Source organism: Rhinoderma darwinii, chromosome 13 (assembly GCF_050947455.1).
Source record: "Rhinoderma darwinii isolate aRhiDar2 chromosome 13, aRhiDar2.hap1, whole genome shotgun sequence".
In the NCBI taxonomy this organism is placed as follows: Eukaryota; Metazoa; Chordata; class Amphibia; order Anura; family Rhinodermatidae; genus Rhinoderma; species Rhinoderma darwinii.
This window is the reverse complement of record NC_134699.1, coordinates 48861571-48889531: the sequence shown is the minus strand read 5'-3', so window position 1 is coordinate 48889531 and position 27961 is coordinate 48861571. Positions and strand designations below refer to the sequence as shown.

The following is a 27961-nucleotide window of genomic DNA, read 5'->3' as shown; positions in this document are numbered from 1 at the left end:
ACCCGCCCTAGGCGACGGGGTACAACTGGGCGGCGGTCCCTACGCTCAGTAAGTGCAAGAGACAAACAGACAAGGGAACACAAAGCAAAGGGAAATGGGGCAGTTGCCCACGGCAACACCGTGAGCAACAAGAGTGGTGAACGAGCCGAGTCAAACCAGGAGTGCACGAGGTACCAAACGCAGAGCAGGAGAGTAGTCAGAAAGCCAGGGTCAGTATGGAGCAGGATCAAATAGTCAGAAGCTGTAGCTGGGCCAGGAAACCACACGAGAAGAATCACAAGCAAAGGAGGAACAGGAAAGGCAGGTATAAATAGACAGAGGGCGGGAGCTAGCTCCGTCTGGCCAGGCTGCGATAGGCTCTCCCACTCCTAAGCCTGCCATCCTGAGTGGTGGAAGCTGGAGTCAGTCTCAGAGACATAGACTCAGGTGCAGACTGATTACCTATGGGCGTATACACAGAAGTTGTGCCTGGCAGATCCTTTACAGCCACACCTGTCCACAGGTTGTGTCTGGTATTACAGTTCACCTTCATTGAAGTGAATAGGGCTGAGCTGCAATAACACACACAACTTGTGGAAAGTGGCAGTGGGAGCTTTGGCCAACAGAGTCCCAGTAGGTCACCTGTCTATTCCACCCTCAGCTTTACATATGTACAGATCTACCTAGATTGCCTTGGGCTCCCCTTGCCTAATGAGCCTTAGGATCTTCCAAAGTTTGGCTGGTGCTGATGCTAGCCAACTTAAAGGTGTTATCTAACTAGGACAAGTCCCTTTCTTGAGGCAGCTTCACTGACAGTGAGCTGATTGCTAGGTGTCTGGATGCTGGAACTCCCATCAGTGGTTGTTGCCAGAGACAGCAAATAAACTTTTTTTTTTTGGTGCACCATTCCAAGGAAACAAATTCCAGCGCTGACACAATCTGCTGCGTACATATTATAGATCTTGTTCCATAATCATTGCACATTTTCAGTTGTCCTTCGTTCATTCATTTAGAGCATTTAATTTGAATGTGCCATTTATATTACTTCGAGCTGCTCATTGACCATTTTGTCGTGTTGCTTTTCAATGAGAAGTCTTGGTCTTCTCATATAAAGAAGAAAAAAAATTTAACAATGAGGAAAGACAAAAGAATAATACAATTCAAACTACTAATTACATTAAAAATATATATATATATATGATGCTAAATCTGTGGTAAAAGACATGCCATAGAAATGAAAGGAGTAATGATAGCAGAGATAGGGCTTATGTACGTGGCCGTATTACGGCTCCATACATGACTCGTATGTGTGATCCCATCCTACAAGATTAGCAAAGGCTTTCTGGGTTAAACAGCACAGGATTTGATCCCGTAGTTGCTAAATATACAGATCAGATATGAAGCCGTAATACGGCCATTTACACAGGATCGTATGTACACTGCCATATGAAAATTATAGCACTATAAAGCACTCTGTAAGGGTGGTCCCATATTTATTGGGTGTGTTTCCTTATGCCGTTTAGTATGGGTATTTGTCCCATTATGATCCTTATGAAAGAGAAAAAAAAATTCATGCTATTTGTCCCATTTACATAAATGTGTATTTGTGGTATAAGTACAGTGACCTCCCCTGCAGCTCTCTAAAATACAGCGATTATATGGACAGTATATATAAGGTATATCTAAAGTATATATCACAGGGCCCGTAGAAGTAATGACTGTCACGGTGCCAACAGAGGATGATGTGGACCCACTGGGATTTGGCAAAGGGCTAAACTAAGGAGCGAAGTCTAATGGATAACTAGGTATTCACCGTTTAACCTCCGTACGAAGATGTGGACTTGGCTACTAGTATCCCCAGGTCGCTATCCCCAAAGTAGTCTCCCTTAGCAACGGCCAACATGGTCAGGCAAGGTACAATAACATCAGATATAATGCAGAGTCCGGTATAGCATAGGTCAAGGCAGGCAGCAGACGTTTACTCACTGTTAGCAGTGTCGGAGGTAAGGGCAGGTGTTACGGTTAACAGGCAAGTGGTCAAAGCAGACGGGAGTCAGGAAAAGTCAAAGTTCAGGCAAGAGGTCAGTAACAGGTAATTCAATTATACAATCATGCAGAGTACAACTAGCAAGCTAGTTCAGAACCTAAATGCTCAAGCACTGGAGCAATAGGAGAGAAACCCTTTTATACCTAGAAAAACTAAGAGTCACAGAAGCCAGGCCAGGGCATGACCATTGGCGGCGTGGGAGGCCACCAGTAGCAGAGACTGGAGAAGAGAAGTGGCGCTGGCCGGAAACCGGTATGTGGCGGCTGGTGGTAGCAGCCGATACAGCACCCCCTCCTTAAACCCCCTTATTCTTGTGGGGAACTGTAGAACAAAATTTCCTGAGGAGAGATGGACCGTGAATGTTCTCCTCAGGTCCCCAAGATCTCTTCTCAGGACAGAAGTTTTTCGAATCAATGAGGTATATCGGCTTCATCTGGACCTTTTGGGTCGAGAATTTGGCTGAACTGAAATTCCTTATCAGGACTGGAGACTGAGTAGACTTCTTGGAGAAGTGATTCAGGACCAACGGCTTGAGGAGAGATACATGAAAAGAATAGGGCATTTTCAAAGACTGGCGAAGACAAAGTTGGTAAGAAACAGTGTTGATCTTTTTTAAAACAACATAGGGACCCAAAAACAGAGGAGTCAATTTAAAATAAGTGGTCTTTAGACAAATGTGTTTGGAGGACAGCCACACTTTGTCTCCAGGGTGAAACGGAGGAGGAATCCTGTGCTACTTGTCTGCACTTCTCTTGAAGAGGGCTACAGCTTTGTTTATTGAATCCTTGGCCTCCTGCCAGATGCATAAAAAAATAGCATGAGAAAGTTGGCTGCTGGAACATTAGAAAGAGTTGGAAACGGTAGATGGATTCTGGAATGCTGTTCAAATACAAAGAAGAAAGGTGTTGACTGTGTGGATTCCCCAGTATGGTTATTTTAGGCAAACTGAGGCCACGGAAGGAGACTTGTCCAGTCATCTTGAAGAGGGGACACAAAATTTCTGAGGAAGTTCTCCAGAAGAATTTGAAGCAGAAGGAAGGCCAGATAGTGGAATGAAGTGTACCATCTCAGAGAAATGGTCAACTACGACCCAGATTACAGTATAGCCATAGGAACTTGGTAAATCAGTAATAAAATCCATAGCCATGTAAGTACAAGGAGTGTCAGGAATAGGCAAAGGATTAAGTAATTCAGCAGGCCTTTGGTGTGAAGCTTTCTTTTGTGCAGAAGTGGAGCATGCTGCAACATCCTGGGACAGAGAAGGCCATCAGTAGTGATTAGAGACTAAAACTAAAGTTTTACGAATACCAGGATTGCTGTGAACTTGGAAGAATTACCCCAATGGAGAATTTGTTTTCTTTGGTTAGGAGGAACAAAAGTATTACCTGGTGAAATATTGAGATCTTCAGCCTGGAGACTCAGACAAAATACGACTAGGGTGAATGATGAATTGAGGTCCAGGATCTTGATTTTTAGGGTCAAAAGAGCGGGATAAGAACAAAGCTAAACGAGCTTGACAAGGATTTAGACAGTGAGCGAGCTGTCTGCAGGTAAGATAAGTGAAGGGAGGATGAGCTCGCTCCAACAAATGTCTCCATTCTTCGAGGGCCAATTTGATGGCCAAGAGTTCACGATCAATGGCGCCATAATTTTTCTTGACAGGAGAAAAAGGTTTGGAGAGAAACCTACAGGAAAAGGTTTTACCTTTAGCTTTTTTCTGGTGTTGTATATATGTACTGAGCTTGGTTAAGGCATTGTATTTATGTACGGAGCTTGGTTCTAATACTGTATGTGTATACTGAGCTTTGTTCTGGTGCCGTATATATGTCAGGGTAGGGAAAAAAGAGAGACACAGGCGCTCCTCTAAGGTAATATCGTAGGGGTGTATGGACAGGTAGACAGGAGAGTGTACAAACAAGAGGTTCTATATACACTCACCTTCTGTGGTTGTGCAAGGTAGTCGGCACAACTCAATTTTGAAACCTGTTGAGTGCATGGACTCAGTTGGTTTACATTATGCAGGCCTTCGGAGTGGGAATCGGTGGCTGGTAAGAAGCAGTAGTATACGATGAAAAGGCGATTCCAAACAAAGTTCAAGAAGGGTCACTCTGTGAAGGCACTCCTGCGCAAAGTACGGTTTCCAGAGAGGCTTGTGGTAAAAGAGAAACTCCACAGTTAACAAAATAAAATAATTGATTTGTTTAAAATGACATACATGTGTATGGAACAACATGCAGACATAATGCTACGCGTTTTGACCTAGTACCTAGGTCCTCATCAGGCATATGATAGACATCAGCAGCTCGCTGTATGCCTGATGAAGACCTAGGTACTGGCTGCTCTACATCACTACCAGTGTCCTCCAACTTTCTCTGATGCGCCATTGCCTTGTAATCCATGCCTTGCCTTGTAATTATGCCAAGCAGGTAGTGTCCAGATAGTAATAGTACCACCAACAATAACTGTACCCAGCAGATAGTGCCCTTGACAGTAAATAATTGTGCCAGGCAGATATTGAGATCCATCCGTAATAATGCCCACAAAATATTTGCACCTAACAGATAGTCCTTCTCATAGTAATAGTGCCCACATAGAGTACCCCAAAATGATTTTGACAATCAGAGTGCCCCCATAATTTCAAGCAAAGTGCCTTCAACAGTAATAGTGTCCACAATGTCCCCTAAAACAACTGTTCCAAGCAGAGTGACCAAAAATAATTGTGGCAATCTCAGTGCTTCCATAGTGCAAAGCACAGTTCCCCCATAGTTCCCCAACATTAATAATGACCACATAGTGCTATTTTATTTAACCACATAGTGCCCTTTTTATGTCCAATCTCCACTCCTCACCAGTTCCTTGAATTCTTACCTGCTATACCTTCTGGGGAAGATTCACATAGTCTGAAGCTCGCAGGAGTAAGATGCGACAAATCTATTAGGCACATGCTGCTGAATAAGTTTGTTGCATCTTGTGATGTCCATTTGCTAAACAGTGAAATCTAAATTTGCACATTTTGTGCCTGCCTAGTCTAAGTTTATGTTGTCGTAACTTTACTATTAGACATCATTAATAAATGTGGGCGAATATCTATTACAGATGTTTCTTAATGTTCATGGATTAATGGGTTTAGTTGCAATATCAAAGTTGCTTAAACATGCATTGCTATTCAAGGCACATGATGGGTCCACAATAGAGATAAAGCAATATATAAAACCTTTATGTATTGACGTTCGATTTTAGAGCTATTCCTGATTGTCTGAAATGGCTGAACATAAAGGACTATGACTATGTATTGGCAGAAAGCTACTATGTCATTTCATTGTGCTAAAGCTTGAGGACAGTTTAAGCGTTTCTGCCAAAGCAGTGTGTTTATTTCTTTGTAAAGTAGTGTAGATTGGGGTATGGCGCCAACAAGGCACTCTGCCATGGCCACTGTATTTAGATACAGGGCTAGGGCCGCTAACGAAATCCTTGCCTAACTACAACTCTGTGTATGTAAGGCGTCATGCACACGGGAGTGGCCATAATCACGGCCCGCGATTGCGGGCACGGCTAGCCGCGGGCCGCATTTTCGGGCCGTTCTCCCATACAAAGTATGGGAGCACAGCCTGTAAAACGCACAAGATAGAACATGTTCTATCTTTTGCGGTACAGTTCAACGGCACAGACACCTATCTGTAGCGATACGAAAAGGTGTCCGCGGCCAATAGAACCGAACGGGTTCGTAATTGCGGACCGTATTACGGTCTGCAATTACGGAGATTTTTTACGGTCGTGTGCTGAGGGCGTAATAGTGTATTTGTCATCAAAGTATTGTATTTCCTACTTGGAGAACAGCCAGTCACATCTGTATTAGTGTGCTCAGTAGTGAAAGGCTGGATTCACACACAGCGTTTAGGGCCTGTTCACATCAGCGTTGCCCTTCCGTTGAGCGGTTCCATCCGAGGTTTCCGTCGGGTTAACCCCTCAACGGAAAGGCTATTGATTCCGTCAAAACAACGGAACCCTGTCACAACGGTGACAAACGGAAACCTTTAGCAACGTTTCGGTCACCATTGATATCAATGGTGAGGGAAATGGAAGCTAAGGTTTCAGTTTGCCTTTCTGTTGTGACAGGGTTCCGTTGTTTTGACGGAATCAATTACACTCTCTAGCAATTAAATTCATACTGAGAGGTATTTAAATAGTGAGCTTTTACTCTATCTATACCGTAAGTCAACCTCCCGAGCAACGCCGGGTATAAAAGCTAGTTGTACCATATAATGCACTGGGAAACTTTGTGTGGTGGAATGGGAAAAAAAAACTGATTCCTCCATTGTTTTTTGGGTTTTGTTTTTACGACATTCACCGTGCAGTTAAAACCACATAGTGAGTTCACTCTGCGGATGATTAGGATTAAGGCGATGCCGAATGAATCTAGATTTTTTTATGTTTTACCACTAAAAATCGAATTGTTAAAAATAGCATTTTTGTGTTGCCATATTCTGAGAGCCATAACTTTTTAATTTTTCCGTCGATGGAGCTGTGTGCGGTATGAGGGCTTAATTTTGTAACCTACAGCCGACACACTCGTCATACGTTCTTAGGAGTCCACTCCATACATCCCCCCGACCTCCGACGTATATTTACGGTGGATGTCAGAAAGGGGTTAAAGCATACCTAGGTTTTCAGGAGACTTTTCAGAATAAGCTGTCATATATGTGTACATGAGATGAGGAATAACACTATTTCTGGACATTATATGACTTTTATTTTGCATTTTTTAGCAGTTCTCCCCTGTGCAGGCTCTATCTCTAGTTATGTTTTCTCTGAGCTAGTGGTCTGCTAACTGCTTTTATGTTTTCTATACACTGCACACAGAGAAGAAGAGAATCCTGCTGTCCTATCTCTATCTATAACATATATAGAAGCAGCAGCAGCATGGAGGAAATTATACAGAAGCTGCAACGCATCTCTGTGTGTATCTGTGTCTCCTCTCTTTCTCTCCTCCGTCCTCTTGCTGCCCCTTCCCTCTCCATAGACTTGTATGGGCAGGCTGTAAAGAGACACAACCCCACTTCCTGTAGTCCGTCTTACACTGAAAGGCAGTAATTCTTTGGGATATGTAGTATACCAAAGCATTATATCATCGATCAGAAGATTGCATTGTGAATTCCCCTAGTGGGGCTAAAATAACATTTAAAAACAGTTATATAAAGTTTGTAAAAAAATTTTTTTAAAAGTGCACGGTAAAAATAAAATAAAACATTTTATTTTCCATAAAAAGTGGTTTCATTTAGTAAATGTGTAAAAAAAAAAATACACATATATGGTATTGCTGTGATCCTAACGACCTAAACAATAAATTTAACACATTAATTAAGCCATTAATTTTCTTTTACATTCTCCCTCCAAAAAAATATAATATAAAGTTAATCAATAAGTCCCATGTACCCCAAAATAGTACCAATGAAAATCACACCTCATCCTGCAAAAAAACAAGCCATCATATGGCTACATCGATGGAAAAATAGAAAAGTTATGGCTCTTGCAATGCGATGATGCGAACATTTTTGCTTTTAAGTGTTTATATTGTGCAAAAGTAGTAAAACATTAAAAAACTATACATATTTGGTATCGCTGTAATCGTATCGACCAATAGAATAAAAGTAACATGTTATTTACACCGCATAGTGAACGGCGTGAATTTAAATTCTATCTATCATCTATCGTTCGATCAATCTATCTATCAACTGCTTTTGACCCAAATCTTTCTGTCCTTCTTTGCTCACGAAATGTCCCTCCTTTGGGACTATTTAATACATTTAGGCCTAATTCACATAAACGTGTAATACGTTCGTGTGACGGCTGTTGAAGCAACGGCCGTCACACGGACCTATGTAATTCAATGCCGTTTTTCACGTCCGAGGTTTGTAACGTTCGTCTGAATCCGGCCTTAGTGTGCATTCACAGGGTGCATTTTTGGTGCTTTTTTGCAGTGCGTCCGAAAGCTGCACTGGAAAACACATGCATTGGAAACAACGGGAAAAAAGCGTTAAAACAACGTCAGCGTTCAAAATCTGCCTGAAGGACTTTTGAGGCAGATTTTTTTCTTCCTACAAAAAAACTCTGTGTGTACAGGGCCTAACTATATTACTTCAGATAGTGTCAGTCTGGTTCTTAACTGCATATTAGCATACAACTTATATTATTTCACGAGTCATTGCCATTTGGTGCTTATAAATGAAGTCAGCTGTTTTTTTTGTGCTAATTCATAAAGAAAGATTGCTGAGGAACATGGGCCTACATGAAAAAAAAAATTTTTAAAGTGCCCATCCTAAAAACATTTAAAATTTTTGGAATACATTAGATTTCTTTGCCATGTTTCCTTTAATAACTAGCATTCCTGGGCAGTAGTGGTAACAGTTAATATGTCATTTAGGGCTCATTCAGACGAGCGTGTAACTCGTCCGTGTGACGGCCGTTAAAACAATGGCCATCACAGGGACTCATGTATTTCATGCAGTTCACACAGCCTTTTTTTTGTGAAACTCCAACTCCCACCCTATCCTTAACATTGTTCTGGCCATGTTGGGATGTATAGTTTTACGCCGTACAAACCTATATGGCAAGGGTTACATTGAATTTGCAAATAATCTCTGTACTGAGCTGTATTTGTGCTGGTACTGTATATATGTACTGAGCTTTGTTCTGGTTCTGTATATATGTACTGAGCTCTGTTCTGGTGCTGTATATATGTACTGAGCTCTGTTCTGGTGCTGTATATATGTACTGAGCTTTGTTCTGGTGCTGTATATATGTACTGACCTTTGTTCTGGTGCTGTATATATGTACGGAGCTTGGTTCTGGTGTTGTATTTATGTACTGAGCTTGGTTCTGATGCTGTATATATGTAAGGAGCTTTTTTCTGGTGTTGTATATATGTACTGAGCTTGGTTAAGGCATTGTATTTATGTACGGAGCTTGGTTCTAATACTGTATGTGTATACTGAGCTTTGTTCTGGTGCCGTATATATGTCAGGGTAGGGAAAAAAGAGAGACACAGGCGCTCCTCTAAGGTAATATCGTAGGGGTGTATGGACAGGTAGACAGGAGAGTGTACAAACAAGAGGTTCTATATACACTCACCTTCTGTGGTTGTGCAAGGTAGTCGGCACAACTCAATTTTGAAACCTGTTGAGTGCATGGACTCAGTTGGTTTACATTATGCAGGCCTTCGGAGTGGGAATCGGTGGCTGGTAAGAAGCAGTAGTATACAATGAAAAGGCGATTCCAAACAAAGTTCAAGAAGGGTCACTCTGTGAAGGCACTCCTGCGCAAAGTACGGTTTCCAGAGAGGCTTGTGGTAAAAGAGAAACTCCACAGTTAACAAAATAAAATAATTGATTTGTTTAAAATGACATACATGTGTATGGAACAACATGCAGACATAATGCTACGCGTTTTGACCTAGTACCTAGGTCCTCATCAGGCATATGATAGACATCAGCAGCTCGCTGTATGCCTGATGAAGACCTAGGTACTGGCTGCTCTACATCACTACCAGTGTCCTCCAACTTTCTCTGATGCGCCATTGCCTTGTAATCCATGCCTTGCCTTGTAATTATGCCAAGCAGGTAGTTTCCAGATAGTAATAGTACCACCAACAATAACTGTACCCAGCAGATAGTGCCCTTGACAGTAAATAATTGTGCCAGGCAGATATTGAGATCCATCCGTAATAATGCCCACAAAATATTTGCACCTAACAGATAGTCCTTCTCATAGTAATAGTGCCCACATAGAGTACCCCAAAATGATTTTGACAATCAGAGTGCCCCCATAATTTCAAGCAAAGTGCCTTCAACAGTAATAGTGTCCACAATGTCCCCTAAAACAACTGTTCCAAGCAGAGTGACCAAAAATAATTGTGGCAATCTCAGTGCTTCCATAGTGCAAAGCACAGTTCCCCCATAGTTCCCCAACATTAATAATGACCACATAGTGCTATTTTATTTAACCACATAGTGCCCTTTTTATGTCCAAACTCCACTAGTCACCAGTTCCTTGAATTCTTACCTGCTATACCTTCTGGGGAAGATTCACATAGTCTGAAGCTCGCAGGAGTAAGATGCGACAAATCTATTAGGCACATGCTGCTGAATAAGTTTGTTGCATCTTGTGATGTCCATTTGCTAAACAGTGAAATCTAAATTTGCACATTTTGTGCCTGCCTAGTCTAAGTTTATGTTGTCGTAACTTTACTATTAGACATCATTAATAAATGTGGGCGAATATCTATTACAGATGTTTCTTAATGTTCATGGATTAATGGGTTTAGTTGCAATATCAAAGTTGCTTAAACATGCATTGCTATTCAAGGCACATGATGGGTCCACAATAGAGATAAAGCAATATATAAAACCTTTATGTATTGACGTTCGATTTTAGAGCTATTCCTGATTGTCTGAAATGGCTGAACATAAAGGACTATGACTATGTATTGGCAGAAAGCTACTATGTCATTTCATTGTGCTAAAGCTTGAGGACAGTTTAAGCGTTTCTGCCAAAGCAGTGTGTTTATTTCTTTGTAAAGTAGTGTAGATTGGGGTATGGCGCCAACAAGGCACTCTGCCATGGCCACTGTATTTAGATACAGGGCTAGGGCCGCTAACGAAATCCTTGCCTAACTACAACTCTGTGTATGTAAGGCGTCATGCACACGGGAGTGGCCATAATCACGGCCCGCGATTGCGGGCACGGCTAGCCGCGGGCCGCATTTTCGGGCCGTTCTCCCATACAAAGTATGGGAGCACAGCCTGTAAAACGCACAAGATAGAACATGTTCTATCTTTTGCGGTACAGTTCAACGGCACAGACACCTATCTGTAGCGATACGAAAAGGTGTCCGCGGCCAATAGAACCGAACGGGTTCGTAATTGCGGACCGTATTACGGTCTGCAATTACGGAGATTTTTTACGGTCGTGTGCTGAGGGCGTAATAGTGTATTTGTCATCAAAGTATTGTATTTCCTACTTGGAGAACAGCCAGTCACATCTGTATTAGTGTGCTCAGTAGTGAAAGGCTGGATTCACACACAGCGTTTAGGGCCTGTTCACATCAGCGTTGCCCTTCCGTTGAGCGGTTCCATCCGAGGTTTCCGTCGGGTTAACCCCTCAACGGAAAGGCTATTGATTCCGTCAAAACAACGGAACCCTGTCACAACGGTGACAAACGGAAACCTTTAGCAACGTTTCGGTCACCATTGATATCAATGGTGAGGGAAATGGAAGCTAAGGTTTCAGTTTGCCTTTCTGTTGTGACAGGGTTCCGTTGTTTTGACGGAATCAATTACACTCTCTAGCAATTAAATTCATACTGAGAGGTATTTAAATAGTGAGCTTTTACTCTATCTATACCGTAAGTCAACCTCCCGAGCAACGCCGGGTATAAAAGCTAGTTGTACCATATAATGCACTGGGAAACTTTGTGTGGTGGAATGGGAAAAAAAAACTGATTCCTCCATTGTTTTTTGGGTTTTGTTTTTACGACATTCACCGTGCAGTTAAAACCACATAGTGAGTTCACTCTGCGGATGATTAGGATTAAGGCGATGCCGAATGAATCTAGATTTTTTTATGTTTTACCACTAAAAATCGAATTGTTAAAAATAGCATTTTTGTGTTGCCATATTCTGAGAGCCATAACTTTTTAATTTTTCCGTCGATGGAGCTGTGTGCGGTATGAGGGCTTAATTTTGTAACCTACAGCCGACACACTCGTCATACGTTCTTAGGAGTCCACTCCATACATCCCCCCGACCTCCGACGTATATTTACGGTGGATGTCAGAAAGGGGTTAAAGCATACCTAGGTTTTCAGGAGACTTTTCAGAATAAGCTGTCATATATGTGTACATGAGATGAGGAATAACACTATTTCTGGACATTATATGACTTTTATTTTGCATTTTTTAGCAGTTCTCCCCTGTGCAGGCTCTATCTCTAGTTATGTTTTCTCTGAGCTAGTGGTCTGCTAACTGCTTTTATGTTTTCTATACACTGCACACAGAGAAGAAGAGAATCCTGCTGTCCTATCTCTATCTATAACATATATAGAAGCAGCAGCAGCATGGAGGAAATTATACAGAAGCTGCAACGCATCTCTGTGTGTATCTGTGTCTCCTCTCTTTCTCTCCTCTGTCCTCTTGCTGCCCCTTCCCTCTCCATAGACTTGTATGGGCAGGCTGTAAATAGACACAACCCCACTTCCTGTAGTCCGTCTTACACTGAAAGGCAGTAATTCTTTGGGATATGTAGTATACCAAAGCATTATATCATCGATCAGAAGATTGCATTGTGAATTCCCCTAGTGGGGCTAAAATAACATTTAAAAACAGTTATATAAAGTTTGTAAAAAAAAATTTTTAAAAGTGCACGGTAAAAATAAAATAAAACATTTTATTTTCCATAAAAAGTGGTTTCATTTAGTAAATGTGTAAAAAAAAAAATACACATATATGGTATTGCTGTGATCCTAACGACCTAAACAATAAATTTAACACATTAATTAAGCCATTAATTTTCTTTTACATTCTCCCTCCAAAAAAATATAATATAAAGTTAATCAATAAGTCCCATGTACCCCAAAATAGTACCAATGAAAATCACACCTCATCCTGCAAAAAAACAAGCCATCATATGGCTACATCGATGGAAAAATAGAAAAGTTATGGCTCTTGCAATGCGATGATGCGAACATTTTTGCTTTTAAGTGTTTATATTGTGCAAAAGTAGTAAAACATTAAAAAACTATACATATTTGGTATCGCTGTAATCGTATCGACCAATAGAATAAAAGTAACATGTTATTTACACCGCATAGTGAACGGCGTGAATTTAAATTCTATCTATCATCTATCGTTCGATCAATCTATCTATCAACTGCTTTTGACCCAAATCTTTCTGTCCTTCTTTGCTCACGAAATGTCCCTCCTTTGGGACTATTTAATACATTTAGGCCTAATTCACATAAACGTGTAATACGTTCGTGTGACGGCTGTTGAAGCAACGGCCGTCACACGGACCTATGTAATTCAATGCCGTTTTTCACGTCCGAGGTTTGTAACGTTCGTCTGAATCCGGCCTTAGTGTGCATTCACAGGGTGCATTTTTGGTGCTTTTTTGCAGTGCGTCCGAAAGCTGCACTGGAAAACACATGCATTGGAAACAACGGGAAAAAAGCGTTAAAACAACGTCAGCGTTCAAAATCTGCCTGAAGGACTTTTGAGGCAGATTTTTTTCTGCCTACAAAAAAACTCTGTGTGTACAGGGCCTAACTATATTACTTCAGATAGTGTCAGTCTGGTTCTTAACTGCATATTAGCATACAACTTATATTATTTCACGAGTCATTGCCATTTGGTGCTTATAAATGAAGTCAGCTGTTTTTTTTGTGCTAATTCATAAAGAAAGATTGCTGAGGAACATGGGCCTACATGAAAAAAAATAATTTTAAAGTGCCCATCCTAAAAACATTTAAAATTTTTGGAATACATTAGATTTCTTTGCCATGTTTCCTTTAATAACTAGCATTCCTGGGCAGTAGTGGTAACAGTTAATATGTCATTTAGGGCTCATTCAGACGAGCGTGTAACTCGTCCGTGTGACGGCCGTTAAAACAATGGCCATCACAGGGACTCATGTATTTCATGCAGTTCACACAGCCTTTGTTTCAAAGGAGCGCGTAAAGGGTCCGTGGAAAAATAGGACATGTCCTATTTTCTTGTATTTTCACGCATCCCTCCATAGACTATGAGGGATCCGTGATAACTTGTCCCGCAAGTGTGCACCTTGGACATTGAAAAATGTCAGTTTTTCATGTCCGAGGTTGCACACGCTCGTCTGAATTTAGCCTTAGAGACATGTAGTTCATAATTGATCCATATTTTCCTGCACTGGAGACGTTGATTTCAGACAAGCCAATTAGGTTTCTATTCCTGGAGCCAAGAACATATACATGTTTGAGCTGCATTGTCAGTTTAAAAAGAATAGAATGCTAGCCTTGCGTTTCAAGCCTTGATGAAATCCTTACGAAATGTCAGAGCCAAGTGAAAATTGTTTCCAAACCATGCACCTCCTCAATCTTTTGTCCCCTGAGGTTGGCCTTGCATGACTAGCAGCCTGTTGCATAACCCCGAAGAAAAGTTTGTATGGCTAGAGAAGGTACCCTCCTCCTCCATGTGCCTCTAGACCTATCCAGTCTGCATACAAAAAAGTCCTATAGGGTTGCGTTACAAATATTTATTTTTCATCTGCTTTATTCATATTGAACACATCTGGAAAACCACTCACTTGGTTTGCCAGAAAGCAGGAAATAAAAGCGAGTGAAAGTCAGGAAAAATACAAATTCAATGAATTGCTACCATTTTCAGAGCCACATCTTAATTCTTTTTAGGATTTTTTTTTTTTTTTTTAAGCAAGTAATAGCAGTCTTTGATATATTCAATTAAAATATTTCTTGCTAGTGTGCTAAAAATAAAAGACCCTGAAATATTTATGCTCCCCATTTTGAAGTGTCCTGTTAATGCTAGATTCACACGAACGTGTCCGTTTTGCGTCCGCAAAAAATGCAGCGTTTTTCCTGCGTTAGGGTATGTGCACACGCTTATCAAAAAACCTCTGCAAATACGGAGCTGTTTTCAAGGGAAAACAGCTCCTGATTTTCAGCAGTTTTTTAAGCCAGCTGCGATTTTCGCTGCATTTTTTACGCCCGTTTTTGGAGCTGTTTTTTTTATAGAATCAATGAAAAACGGTTCAAAACGGCCGGGTTAAAAAACGGCCCGTCGGAACAGAATGCCATTTTTTTATTGAAATAAATGTACAGATGTTTGGAGCGTTCTGCTTCTGATTTTATTGCTCATTTTTCGGCCGCTTACGGCCTGAAAAACGGACGAAAATAAGCCGTGTGAACATACCCTTACAGCTCCATGTGCCATCAGTGTTCTTTCCGTGTGGCATCAGTTTTTGATGTTAGTGTTGGTGCACATTTTTTTATTTATTTGTTTTTGGAGACGCAACCTGACAAGGGTTCTGTAGAGGGGCAGGGGCTTTGTGGTTGGTCAAGGGGGAGTGAGTTGGTGTGCAAGGGAGGTAACATAAAAAAAAATCATTGATCACTGATTGCAGTGCTGGCTGCTGCTTGTGACTCCTGCAGGTCCTAAGATCTGTCACCGCTGCAGCACTTCTGGATTAAGTGTCCGCCTCCTCCTCGCACACAGCAGCTACGTCACCCGCGTAATCCCTGGACCAGGTGCCAAAATCAATTCCGACCCCAGACCAGATACCAAAATTAAATCAGACCGGACAAATAAAAATTTATTTCGATCCCCGAACAGACCCTTAAAGCAGATCTGTCAGCTGAATATGATGCTCTAGGTAAGGGAAGCATATTACATGTACAGGTCTCTTCTATTAGTCAAAAGACTCATATTCATCAGTCTGGTGTATTCATGAGAGTGCTCCCCCGCCTCCACCCCTCTCTATGGTGATTAACGGCTGGTTGCTGTGTATCTGCATACACAGCAGTCCATCAATCACTGTAATGGGGTCAGGAATATACAGAACTCATAACTATGAGTGCAGTGTCTTCTTTAATCACTTCTATTAGCAAAATGGCACCGTATTTTTGTACGGTTTTGGCTAATAGTAGAACTGACCTGTCCTTGTAATATGCTACCCATACTTGGAGCAGCATATTGAGCTAAAAGATCCACATTAAATTAATTCAGACCCCAAAAAGACTCCTACATTAATTCAGACCCGACCCCTAAATTTATTTAGATCCCAGACCAGACCTATGACTTAATTCAAACCCCAGACTAGACCCCAAAAAAAATTGTACCCCAGACCAGACCCTATGTACTTACCACTCACGGGTCCTTTTCACTTCCGGGCGCCTAAATCTCCTGATGCTGGAACCCTTACAAGGTCCTGAAGGTGACTTTTGTCAGAACATTGTAAGCAGGGTCCCAGCGGTAGTTACTAAGGAGATTGGTAGTTACTATGGATTGCTTAAAGGAGTTATCCCAAGATCAACATTTATCACCTATCCACATGATAGGGCAGAGGTAAGCAAACTCCGGCACTCCAGCTGTTGTGAAACTACTATTCCCTGCATGCCATATCAGCGTTTGGTTGGAATAATAAAGTGTTTGGCTGCGATTAGCTGTTTCCGTCAGCCACATAGACAATGAATGGAGTGGTAGTGCGCATATTTGTCCGCCGCTCTATTTAAGCTCATTCAAGCTCTTTGAGTTGATCAGTATTATTCTTAGGTGATATCTCAGGAGAACACAGGAGCTGCTTTCAGTCGAGCCGTCAAACCAGCTCACTGACAGATTCAGCTGACAACAGCATTCTGCAACATCTATGTTCAGTGATACATAGAAGCTGCTGAAGTGAATTGGAGTAAACATTTTAATAAGTACATTACAAAGTGATTTTTATGAAAAAATACATACACTTCATTAAAAAATAAAAAAAAGGCACCAAAGGTGTCCATAGTCTAAGATATACAGATGGGTATGTAGAGTGTGGAGACCTCAAACATTATACAGTAAAGTATGGAAATCGTCTTAGACCAAGAGCACTGGTGTGCTAGGGTGCCTTTCTGATTTGACTACAATCTAGATCCATGTATTTGTCTACATGTAGTTAATGGGTAACTAAAGGCCCTTTTACACGGACCAATAATCGGTCAAACGAGCGTTCATATAAAAATTCGTTCCCGATCATTGCCCTGTATAGAGAGGTCAACCATCATTCGATGAACGAGCAAACGCTCGTTCATCGGCTGATCTTATCGTTTATGCCGCATAAAATATTATTGTTGTCGGCAGCACATCTCCATGATGGTAATGCATGGGGACGAGCGATTGTAGTAATGACCGCTCTGTACATTACTGATCATACTGATTCCTTGTGAAAGGAACAAACGTGCGCTGATCAACGAGCTGTCTCGTTGATTGGCGGTAGTTTTTATGGTCCAAATTGGCCAATGTAAAATTACCCTAACTGTACATTATTAGCTGAATTTGTAATCAACAGGGTTAGGCCTCAAGCACACAACCGTGCAATTGCGTCCACATTTATCCGCATTTTTGCGGATAAATTGCAGACCCATTCACTTCTATAGCTGCATTCACACAACCGTTTTCATGGATCCGTGCTGGGGTCGCAAATCCGGACCGCAAAAACTCAGGTCAAGTCTTTTTACGGCCCGGATTTGCAGCTTTACTAAACTGCTTTTTTTTTGTGATTTTGTGAATCCTAATGACACACGGATGCACAACAAGAGTTTTTTTATGGTCAAATGGACCGCAACAGGTCCGTAGTTATGTGGACTGCAAAACCAATACGGTCATGTGTATGAGGCCTTAGTATATGGAATAATTTAATTCCTTTTCTTAAAGGGTTGTTGATAAAGATATTTGTTTATGACAATGACTTTATTTTATTCTTGCATTCGATTGCACTGCATTACGTGTGACAGGATTGAGTTAAGTGAACCCTTACTCTCCCATAACCACCTTGGCATAAGTAGTTCTCTCTTAGGGCACATTCACATGTGGCAGAATTGCTGTTGAATTCCTTCTGCGGACAGTCCGCAGTGGAATTCTCCAGCAGCCGTTTTTTTCATTTCTTTCTAAACATTTTTAGGAAAGTTAGTTCAGACGTTGCAGAAAATAACTGTGCGGAGATTAGGCTGCGGTGCAGAATTTTTCCTCCGCAGCAGCAGCTCATTACGTTGCGGAGAAGAAGCGGAATTTCACTGCAGATTTCATCCTTTGCAATGCAAAAACTGAAAGCTGTGGCAAGTCCGCTGTGATATCTGCAACGTCTGAATTATCTGTCAAATATGCAAATGTTGGTGCAGATTCGTTGCGTAATTGCCCCAAATCTGCACCAACATTTGCAGTGGAAAAATTCCGCCACGTGTGAACATGGCCTTAAAGGAACACTCTGGGCACAACATACACTGGGGAAAATTTACTACTGTGTTCGGGTCTAGAATGTGTGGAAAAATGTGCCACATTTTAGCGCAAATCGATGGATTTTGGCATAATTTTTATATTTACACCCTACTAGACACTATTTAAAAGTGACTCAAAAGCAAGCGTGGTTTAGCGACAAAGGGATGTGGCTTACCAGAAAGAGTCGTGACTTAAAGGCACCAAAATTCTGGCGCAAAATAAGCAAATCAAAGGTGGTATAAGGAAAGGCGTCTAACAGGTCTTGTAAGATGCGCCAATATTATCATACAGCATGCACCACTGCGATAAATTTGGTGCATTTTGCGACTGCCTGGTTACATTAGTAAATGTGGGCTACTGTGTTACGCCAAGTACAAGGCTTGAGAAAACACAGGTGCATAACATAGGGATTCTCTCTTTGGTGTTCTTTCAATCCCTGTGTCTTGCCCTGCAATTATCAGGCCCTGCACTGGGCATATTGGGTGGAATTTATACGCCAGTCTCAAACTGGATTGTTCTGGAGGTGCGCACCTCTTTATAAATTTTGAGCATCTTTGACTGTTCATGCTCCAGAAAATGAAATCCACTCCTATAATGAGCAGGAGTAGATTTGTGCCATGATTTATGCCAACTTCTGGCATAAGTGATGGTAAATCCGTCAGTCTGCGTAACCGCACCCACTTTTCTTACCACTTTTGAAACATTGCAAAAGCTCTGAAAAGTCTCACATTTTAGTGGAAATAAGGCATGCACCATCATTTGCAACTTTTCCAAGTCATAAAAGTTACGTAAGGCCTTTGATCACTCAACTGACATCTTCAGATGGTCACCACTGGATAAAAGGCAAGATAGCGAAGGTCACCACTGGACAAAAGGCAAGATAGCGGCCAACATAGCTGTTAGGCTCTCAGGCAGTGCAAATTCGTTCTGGTGTATTGTTTACTATAACATTATTCATTTGCCTAATGCAGAACAACAACGCATTGACACCAACTTTTCCAATGACCACTATGGAATGTCTAACGGGCAACAATGGCAACTACAACTACTTCTGTCTGTGTTGGATCGGAAAGTATCTTTCTTCTTCTCTAGCCACAAGAGTTGTGTTAATAACTTACTTCATGGGTTATGCACATGTATTAAATGCCACAGCTGGCACTTAATCTCACACTTTCAGGTTTGACATGTTCATTCTTTTTACTCATTTGCAAGTTAAAAATTTTCGTTTTTGAAGCATTTATTAAGTATTTAATGCTGAGGTAAGCACAAGTTTTGCTTCAAAAAACAGCGTTTCGAAACGCTGTATTAAAATATTCTAATGAGACCCTGCTATATTTCTGAGACTTCTCAATGTGAAAGTCATGTATTGAAGATTAGTGCTGGCGTATTACAGATATACAATTTGGATTGTCAGGTCAGTGGTTGAACATTTGCCAGATACCGGCGAAATAAACCTTAAAACGTGGGCAAGAAAAATGTGAGTAGTTGCTGGAAATGTATACATAGGACATTTTATCTCTGGAGATGAACTTTGTCTGAAGGAATTCTCAGGACAAAGGGGACTTCTAGTAAAACGCATATTATAGAATTATAATATTTTTAGCTTAGTACCCTCTATACCTCTCATTTTAGTTAAAGGATTACTAAACGTTCAACAAACTTCTGACATGTCATAGTGACATGTCAGAAGTTTTGATTGGTGAGGGTCCGAGCACTGAAACCCCCCACCAATGGCTAAAACGAAGCGGCAGAAGTGCTCGTTTCTGTTTGGCTTTTTCCGGAAATCAATGTATCGGAGTACGGGCTCAATAGAAAGTCTATGAGCCCCTACCCTGCTACATCGGCTTTCGGGAAAAGGCCGAACAGAAACAAAGCGACTGAGCGCTCACACAAGCACTTCGTTTTAGCCATTGATGGGGGTCTCAGTACCCGGACCCCAGCAATCAAAACTTCTGACATGTCACTATGACCTGTCAGAAGTTTGTTGAACATTTAGTTACTCATTAATTAAAAATGAGTTAAATCTGGGACCCAGCAATGTTTTTAACACCTATGTCCAACTTTCCAAACAATTTCATCGTTCCAATGCATATAAAATGAAAAATCAAACTTCTTTTCAAGTAGTCATGATTAAAAAGTGTTGTGTCCACAACTACTATGCAGACCTATATGTCTCCATGGTAATATATTACACACTAATTCTGTGTAGCCTGATCATGCCGAACTGTCAAATATATGCTAGGGGCCATAACAACGAGCGCCGATCAACGAGACAGAGAAGGGTGGAAGGCGGTGCAGCGTGCGCAGTAAGCCACGACAAATCTCCCGGCTAATGCACAGATACGGTGCGAGAACCAAGCTCAGTATATAAATACAGCACCAGAACCAAACTCAGTACATATATACAGCACCAGAACAGAGCTCAGTACGTATATACAGCACCTGAACAGAGCTCAGTGCATAAATACAGTACCAGAACAAAGCCCAGTACATAAATACAGCACCAGAACAAAGATCAGTACATATATACAACACCTTAATGAAGCTCAAAAATAAATACAACACCAGAACCAAGCTCAGTACATAAATACAGTACCAGAACCAAACTCAGTACGTATACAGCACTTGAACCAAGCTCAGTACATATATACAGCACCATAACAAAGTTCAGTACATACAAACAGCTCCAGAACCAAGCCCAGTACATGTATACAGCACCACAACAAAGCGCAGTACATATATACATTATCAGAACAAAGCTCAGTACATATATACAGCACAAGCACAAATACAGCTCAGTACAGAGATCATTTGCAAATTCAGTTTAACCCCTGCCATATAAGTTTGTACGACATAAAACTACAGTTCCCAGTATGGCCTGAATAATGGTAAGGATATTGTAAAGGATCTGCCAGGCACAGCTTCTGTGTCAACGCCCATAGGTAATCAGTCTGCACCTGCTTCTATGTCTGTGAGACTGACTCCATCTTCCACCACTCAGGATGGCAGGCTTAGGAGTGGGAGAGCCTATCACAGCCTCGCCAGACGGAGCTAGCTCCCGCCCTCTGTCTATTTATACCTGCCTTTCCTGTTCCTCCTTGCTTGTGATTCTTCTCGTTTGGTTTCCTGGCCCTGCTGCAGCTTCTGAACTATTTGACCCTGCTTCATATTGACCCTGGCTTACTGACTACTCTCCTGCTCTGCGTTTGGTACCTCGTACACTCCTGGTTTGACTCGGCTTGTTCACTACTCTCCTGCTCTGCGTTTGGTACCTCTTACACTCCTGGTTTGACTCGGCTCGTTCACCACTCTTGTTGCTCACGGTGTTGCCGTGGGCAACTGCCCCATTTTCCTTAGCTTCTGTGTACCCTTGTCTGTTTGTCTGTCGTGCACTTATTGAGTGTAGGGACCGTTGCCCAGTTGTACCCCGTAGCCTAGGGCGGGTCGTTGCAAGTAGGCAGGGACTGAGTGGCGGGTAGATTAGGGCTCACTTGTCTGTTTCCCTACCCCCATCATTACAGATATGTTGGGAGTTGCTGTTTCACAAAAAAGAACGATACACCCATCATCTCGCTGCAGATCATACAGTGACTACAATACTGATCAGTCACAGGGAGAATGATCATTTACATTTAGTGATTCACAGGTGACGTCTTCTCAGATTGGAGTCGTTCTTTTTCTCTTTTGTTCTCCATCCGGTCTAGACCTCCATGACGACGCCTCCTGGCCACGACCCATTTCTGCAGAGTTTGCCGCTCAGATGTCTTTGGCTGCTCACTTTTCCAACATTTCCGCACATATAAACGAAGATAAAATCATGGTGCTACACTCTATGCCCCTGAATATAATATTATCATACACTGTGCCCCTGAATATAATAGTGCAACACACTGTGCCCCTCAATATAATAGTACCATACACTGTGCCCATGAATAAAATGGTGTCAAACACTGTAAAGTGAAGCCCCTCCACAAACACACAGTGTGTGCCCTTCATAGAGCCCCCTGTAGATAGTGCCCCTCATAGAGCCCTCTGTTGATAGTGCCCTTCATAGAGCCTCCTGTAGATAGTGCTCTCATAGAGCCCCCTGTAGATAATGCCCCGAGTGTCCCATGTAGACAGTGCCCCCATAGAGTCCCCTGTAGATAGTGCCCCCTGTAGAGTCCCCAGTAGATAAGACCCCATAGAGTCCCCTATAGACAAATCAATTGCATCTGCGTCCTAAGGACACGGATACAATTGAGTGCAGGGTACCGTTTCCGGGTTCCCGCTTCACCCCGGTACTACTATTAATTACTAAGATTTGCATACAATGACCTCAACATAGATAACATATTAAAGTTAGGTGCAAAAAGTAAATGTATGAGGCAAAATGATTACCTTTCTCCAGAGAACCTAAAATTGATAAAACAAACTATTAAACTTAATTCATTGAAAACATGAAAAAATTTGTTTAAAACTACATTTCCCACTAGTGATTCAGCTATCTTTTAACATATGAGAGGCTATTTGGTGCCTCTAATGGTCCCACATAGGAGTTCATCTGATAGTTATTCTTGACTAAATTTATACCATGATCATATAATACTATTATACGAGTATGAGTTTTGTCCTTGTAGAAATTCATCCAAGAAAAGAAATAGATATTTAATATTAAAAGGGGCTGTTCTCATTTAGAAAACCAGAACATCATGTGACCAGCTTATTATCACGGGAACCTTGTAAAAAAAACGAGACTGGCCAAAAGGAAGAAACTCATTAAGCAAATTGATTCTTGGATTATAGACTATGAGTCTCGCGAGCATATTTCCTTTTTAAAGTAGAAGCTACTCGAAACCCCCCTCCCCAATGCTACGGATTGTAGCATTGCATTCCGGCCAATCAAATGATGGATGGTCCAGGCCCACCAGAATGGGGGCCGCTTCTACATAGCAGCTCTCCATTCTGGTTTTTAGAGGGGACCCCAGGCAGGGGATCTGCCTCTATGACGTCTATACACTCTAATGAGACATATCGACAGGGATTGTCCTCGTGAGACAACCGCTTTAACCATAAAGCTGGCCATACACATTTGATGTATATTGGCCAAACCCGCCAGTCTCGCGACCAGTGTGTATGTTCCGATTCTCCTACGACGGCAGGTAATGTTCCGACTCTCCTCCGACGGCAGATGACGGGGAGAGAAGGGACGGGCATGTTGAGTTTCAACATGCCCAATCTTTTTGTTTGTTAGTAAATATCAGCTGATATTAGAGGAGTCAGGTAGCGCCTTTTTTCCCTATTGAAAACATGCACGGTTGGCCCAGCGTCCATGTGTATCGGGGAGTTGGGAGGAATAGCTGTCGGCCAAATGAGCATTCGGCCGACAGCTGTGTAAAGTGTATGGCCTGCTTGATTCTTGAAAAAATTTAGAAGTTGCTACATTTCTATCATTTTTTAACAACATGAGTGAATAGTAATAGAACTATTCTGACTTGTAGTATTATCCCGTATAACCATTTAATCCGTTTTTCTATAAAAATGATGCATTTGGAGTCTGGAGGAAGTAAGTATACTGTATCTGCTGCTGGAACTGTTGTTTTTACCTATAGTAATCTACAGGATCATTGAAAACCTCTTTAGTTCCTGTGCAGTTCCTACTTGACAGCTCTACTGTGGATCCATGAAAAAGTAAATTGTAAGATTATTAAGTCCTTACTAAGTAAGGGCGGGTTCACACATGGCGGAATTTCACTTAAATTCCGCTGCGGACACTCCGCAGCGTTAATCCGCAGCGGAGCCGTTTCTCCATTGACTTTCACTTTAATTTAGCAGTGTTCGTTTACACGATGCGTACAATTCCGCTGCGGAGCATAGGCTGCGGAGCGGAATTTGGTGTCCGCAGCATGCTCTGTCTGTTGCGGAGCAGTGGCGGACTGGTTGCGGACTCATGGCGGAATTTCTCCATTGACTTCAATGGAGAGTCAAAATTCCGCAATGAAGTCCGCAGATCTTATGTGTGCTGCGGAGCGTATTGTTTTTACTACCATGACATTTCTTCATTCTGGCTGGACCTATGTATTTCTAGGTCTACAGCCAGACTGAAGAAGTCAATGGGGCTCCCGTAATGACGGGAGCGTTGCTAGGAGACGTCTGTAAATAGTCACTGTCCAGGGTGCTGAAAGAGTTACGCGATCGGCAGTAACTGTTTCTGCACCCGGGACAGTGACTACCGATCTCAATATACATGTATCTGTAAAAAAACATATAAGTTCATACTTACCGAGAACTCCCTGCGTCTGTCTCCAGTCCGGCCTCCCAGGATGACGTTTCAGTGTAAGTGACGGCTGCAGCCAATCACAGGCCAAGCACAGGCTGCAGCGGTCACATGGACTGGAGCGTCATCCAGGGAGGTCGGGCTGGATGCCGAAAGAGGGACGCGTCACCAAGACAACGGGCGGTAAGTATGAATTTCTTTGACTTTCACTAGGGAAAGTGCTGTCCCTTCTCTCTATCCTGCACTGAATAGGGAGAAGGGAAGCACTTTTCCTGCAGTCCGCAGCGGCCAGTCCGCATCAATTTTCTGCACATTTTGTGCAGATCCGCTGCAGAATCTGCAACGCAGATTCTGTGCGGCATTGATGCGGACAGTTGCGGAGGAATTCCGCCATGTGTGGTCATGCCCTAATTCAATCTCTTTAAGCTTTCCTTGACTTTTTTGTCCTCTACCTGGTTTGAACGCTTCAGTATGCTGGTCATCCTCTTGAACTGTGTCACCCTGGGAATGTTCCATCCATGTGAAGACGTTGCCTGCGATTCCCAGCGCTGCAAAATTCTGCAGGTAAGCACATTATGGCTCAGGGATTTTTTTATGTGACTAAAATGACAAATTTTGTGCTGGAGTGTTAATTTATTAATGGATTCGGTCTGGTATTGCCGCCAGAAATCTGTATGCGTGTGTTTTGTAACAACTTTTGGTTTTTCATGTAAACTTAGCACAGATCAGAAAAGTAAAAAAAAATACATTGAAGTTAACAGTGAAGAATGAATGGATGGACAATTAATTGTGGAGGGTATGTTCACATGCAAGATCAAAAACAGCTGAAAATTACAGAGCTGTTTTCTGAGAAAACAGCTTCTGATTTTCAGCCATTTTTGAAGCTGAAAAAGTTTTTTTGAGCCGTTTTTTTCTAGACGTTTTTGGAGCTGTTTTTCTATTGACACAATGAAAAACAGCGCCAAAAACGGTTTAAGAACTTACATGCTCTTTCTTTTTACGCGGCCATTTTTACGTGCCATTTTTTCATTTCATTTGCATAAAAAAACTCCCCGTCTGAACAAAACACAGTTTTTCCCATTGATTTTAAAGGGCAGATGATTGTAGGCACTTACCTACCGTTTTTTATGGTGTATTTCGAGGCGTTTACGCCTGAAAACACCGCCTGTGAACATCCCCTGATACTGTTTGTTCATTTGTTCTTATTGGCTATTACAGTATTTTTATGTTTCCTTCTAAATGATTTTCTGCCTTTAATGCAGGGATTTGATGACTTCATTTTTGCATTTTTTGCTGTGGAGATGATTATCAAAATGTTTGCTCTGGGAATATTTGGACAGAAATGCTATTTGGGAGACACCTGGAATCGCTTGGATTTTTTCATAGTTATCGCAGGGTAAGTTGCTGTTATTGTCATTAATATAGTTGTATTACTCCAATAATGATCCTTGTAAAAAAAATATTTTTTTTCCTCGTCATAATGGTTTTAGCAATGAAAACAACAGAAATGATGACAGAGAATTAGCGATGTACCGCAAAAGAGAATAGTGGTCCGGAAATGACACATTTAATACAGCCAAATCCATGATTCAGATCAAAACTGCGCCTAATATGCCAGTTCTCATGTGTTCTTTTAGGACAAATCAGATGTAGCAACCTTTAACTTGACTCTTAGGGTATGTTCACACGTAGTCAACCAAAACGTCTGAAAATCCAGAGCTGTTTTCAAGGGAAAACAGACCCTGCTTTTCAGACGTTTTTTACCAACTCGCATTTTTACCAACTCATTTTTTTACCAACTCGTTTTTGGAGCTGTTTTCATTGGAGTCTATGAGAAAACAGCTCCAAAAACGTCTGAAAGAAGTGTCCTGCACTTCTTTTGACGAGGCTGTATTTTTACGCGTCGTCATTTGACAGCTGTCAAACGACGACGCGTAAATAACAGGTCGTCTGCACAGTACGTCGGCAAACCCATTCAAATGAATGGGCAGATGTTTGCCGACGTATTGTAGCCATATTTTCAGACGTAAAACGAGGCATAATACGCCTCGTATACGTCTGAAATTTGGCCGTGTGAACATACCCTAAATGCATTTAATACCCTGTGGCAAGAAACTTTTACTTGATTTTTTCAATCACTTTTCAATGGCTTTTGTTTTGTGATATCACACTGCAGCAAGTCATTAAAGTTATACATTGCTAGGTGTTCTTTATTCTGTGACCATCTGATTGGTCCATGTAAGCACTGTATACTTTATGCCAGGAAGAGGATCAGGCTCTGGTAGGCCGGGTTCCCATGGGACGGATACATAAAAATCACGCAACGTGTCCGACCTGGAAGCCACAGGACATTCTGTCCGAAAAAAATCGCACTGCATTGTGGTGCGATTTTTCAGACGGAAATTCTGCTGCGGAAGAAAGCTGTTCATACTTACCCCCTCCCCCTCTGATATCCGCTCCGGCCTCCCTGGATGGTGTTTCAGCCCATGTGATGCTTCAGCCTGTGATTTGCTGTAGAGGTCACGTGGGATGCAACGTCATCCCAGGAGGCCGGACTGCAGGAAGGAGGAGGGTGTTCTGGGTAAGTATGTTTTTTTTCTTCTTCCGGCGTTGCAATTTTCGCGGCGTAAACACTTCAATTACACCGCAAAAGTCGCAACGCTTGGCTTTCTTTTGCAGAATTTGCATCCCATTTGAATTCAATAGGGAAAACCCGCAACGGGAAATCAACAAAAACGCAAAACATGTCAATTCAATTATCATGTCAATTAAATTCCGAACCGCAGATCAAGTTATTAACGGTTAGGCCTTGTTCACACGGCATGTATTTGACGTGTTTTTGCCACGTTTTGAACACCCAAAAACACGTAAAAAACGCTTGCTTTAAGCTTCTCATTGACATCAATGGGAAAACGCATTGTTGTGCATACGACGCATTTTTTTTTAAAGCTCGCGTCCACTTTGCTGCTACTGTAAATGCTGCAAAATTTCCGTACACAATTCCGTCGCGGAAATTCCGCAGCGTTTACGCTATGTGGGAACCTGGCCTTAGAGGGAAGCTTATTGCATACTGCTTTTACATTGAACTAAATAAGACAGTAAGCAGAAAGCTCATAAGCTCCTCTACTGGTGGCTTCAGGTAGCCAACATCTTAGCTTTCAGCTCGTTCTCTACCGCCCACTGTCTTATGACCGCAGGTGGTGCCGACTCCAATATCCACAGCGATGTCTTTTCGCGTCTCTTAGAAAAGGCTTATGAGTGCTCCAAAGAGCGCTCATTCTCTAAGCAGGAGCTGATACTAATGGCTCCGATACTTGGAGAAGCCTAGTGAATACATCTGGAATTGGAGGAAACTCCAAAACCCGGCTGTTTAACCCTTTGATCGCCGCTGACCGTGACTGCGGCATGATCAAAGCGGGACTCCCCGCTTTTTTATTGCGTTAACGGAAATCCAGTGACGCAATTTGAGACTAGGGGGACCCTTTGCAGTGAGGACCTAGAAAGGACCCCAGGGCAGTCTGTTCTGCAAGCCTGATCTTAGGGCACACTATGTGTTACCCTAACAGCAGCCTGTATCATAGTGACAGTATAATGTATTAGTATACAGGAGTATGCTAATACATTATGAGTAAAAAGTTGTTAAAAAGTTCTCTTTATGGGATCAAAT

General features: G+C 41.9%; 1 protein-coding gene and 2 long non-coding RNA genes across 13 annotated transcripts in view; 2 read left to right on the top strand and 1 right to left on the bottom strand.

The window, feature by feature from the left end:
• The window catches only part of CACNA1G (calcium voltage-gated channel subunit alpha1 G), a 338489-nt gene that overhangs the window by 94366 nt on the left and 216162 nt on the right, over nucleotides 1-27961 (top strand). For all 11 annotated transcript variants that reach the window (XM_075845569.1, XM_075845564.1, XM_075845566.1 and 8 more), the window contains exons 2-3: nucleotides 24747-24858; nucleotides 25557-25690. In XM_075845569.1, coding sequence (XP_075701684.1) covers nucleotides 24747-24858; nucleotides 25557-25690 — 246 coding nt within the window. The remainder of the gene's footprint in view (nucleotides 1-24746; nucleotides 24859-25556; nucleotides 25691-27961) is intronic.
• On the bottom strand, nucleotides 996-18992 carry LOC142666199 (uncharacterized). Its single transcript, XR_012851649.1, has 4 exons — nucleotides 18853-18992; nucleotides 9155-9365; nucleotides 3965-4175; nucleotides 996-1079 (listed from the first exon to the last, which is right to left on the bottom strand). It is a non-coding gene; the product is annotated as an uncharacterized LOC142666199 (long non-coding RNA).
• LOC142666019 (uncharacterized) lies at nucleotides 19144-23701 on the top strand. The gene is made up of 3 exons (XR_012851623.1): nucleotides 19144-19215; nucleotides 19453-19515; nucleotides 23630-23701. It is a non-coding gene; the product is annotated as an uncharacterized LOC142666019 (long non-coding RNA).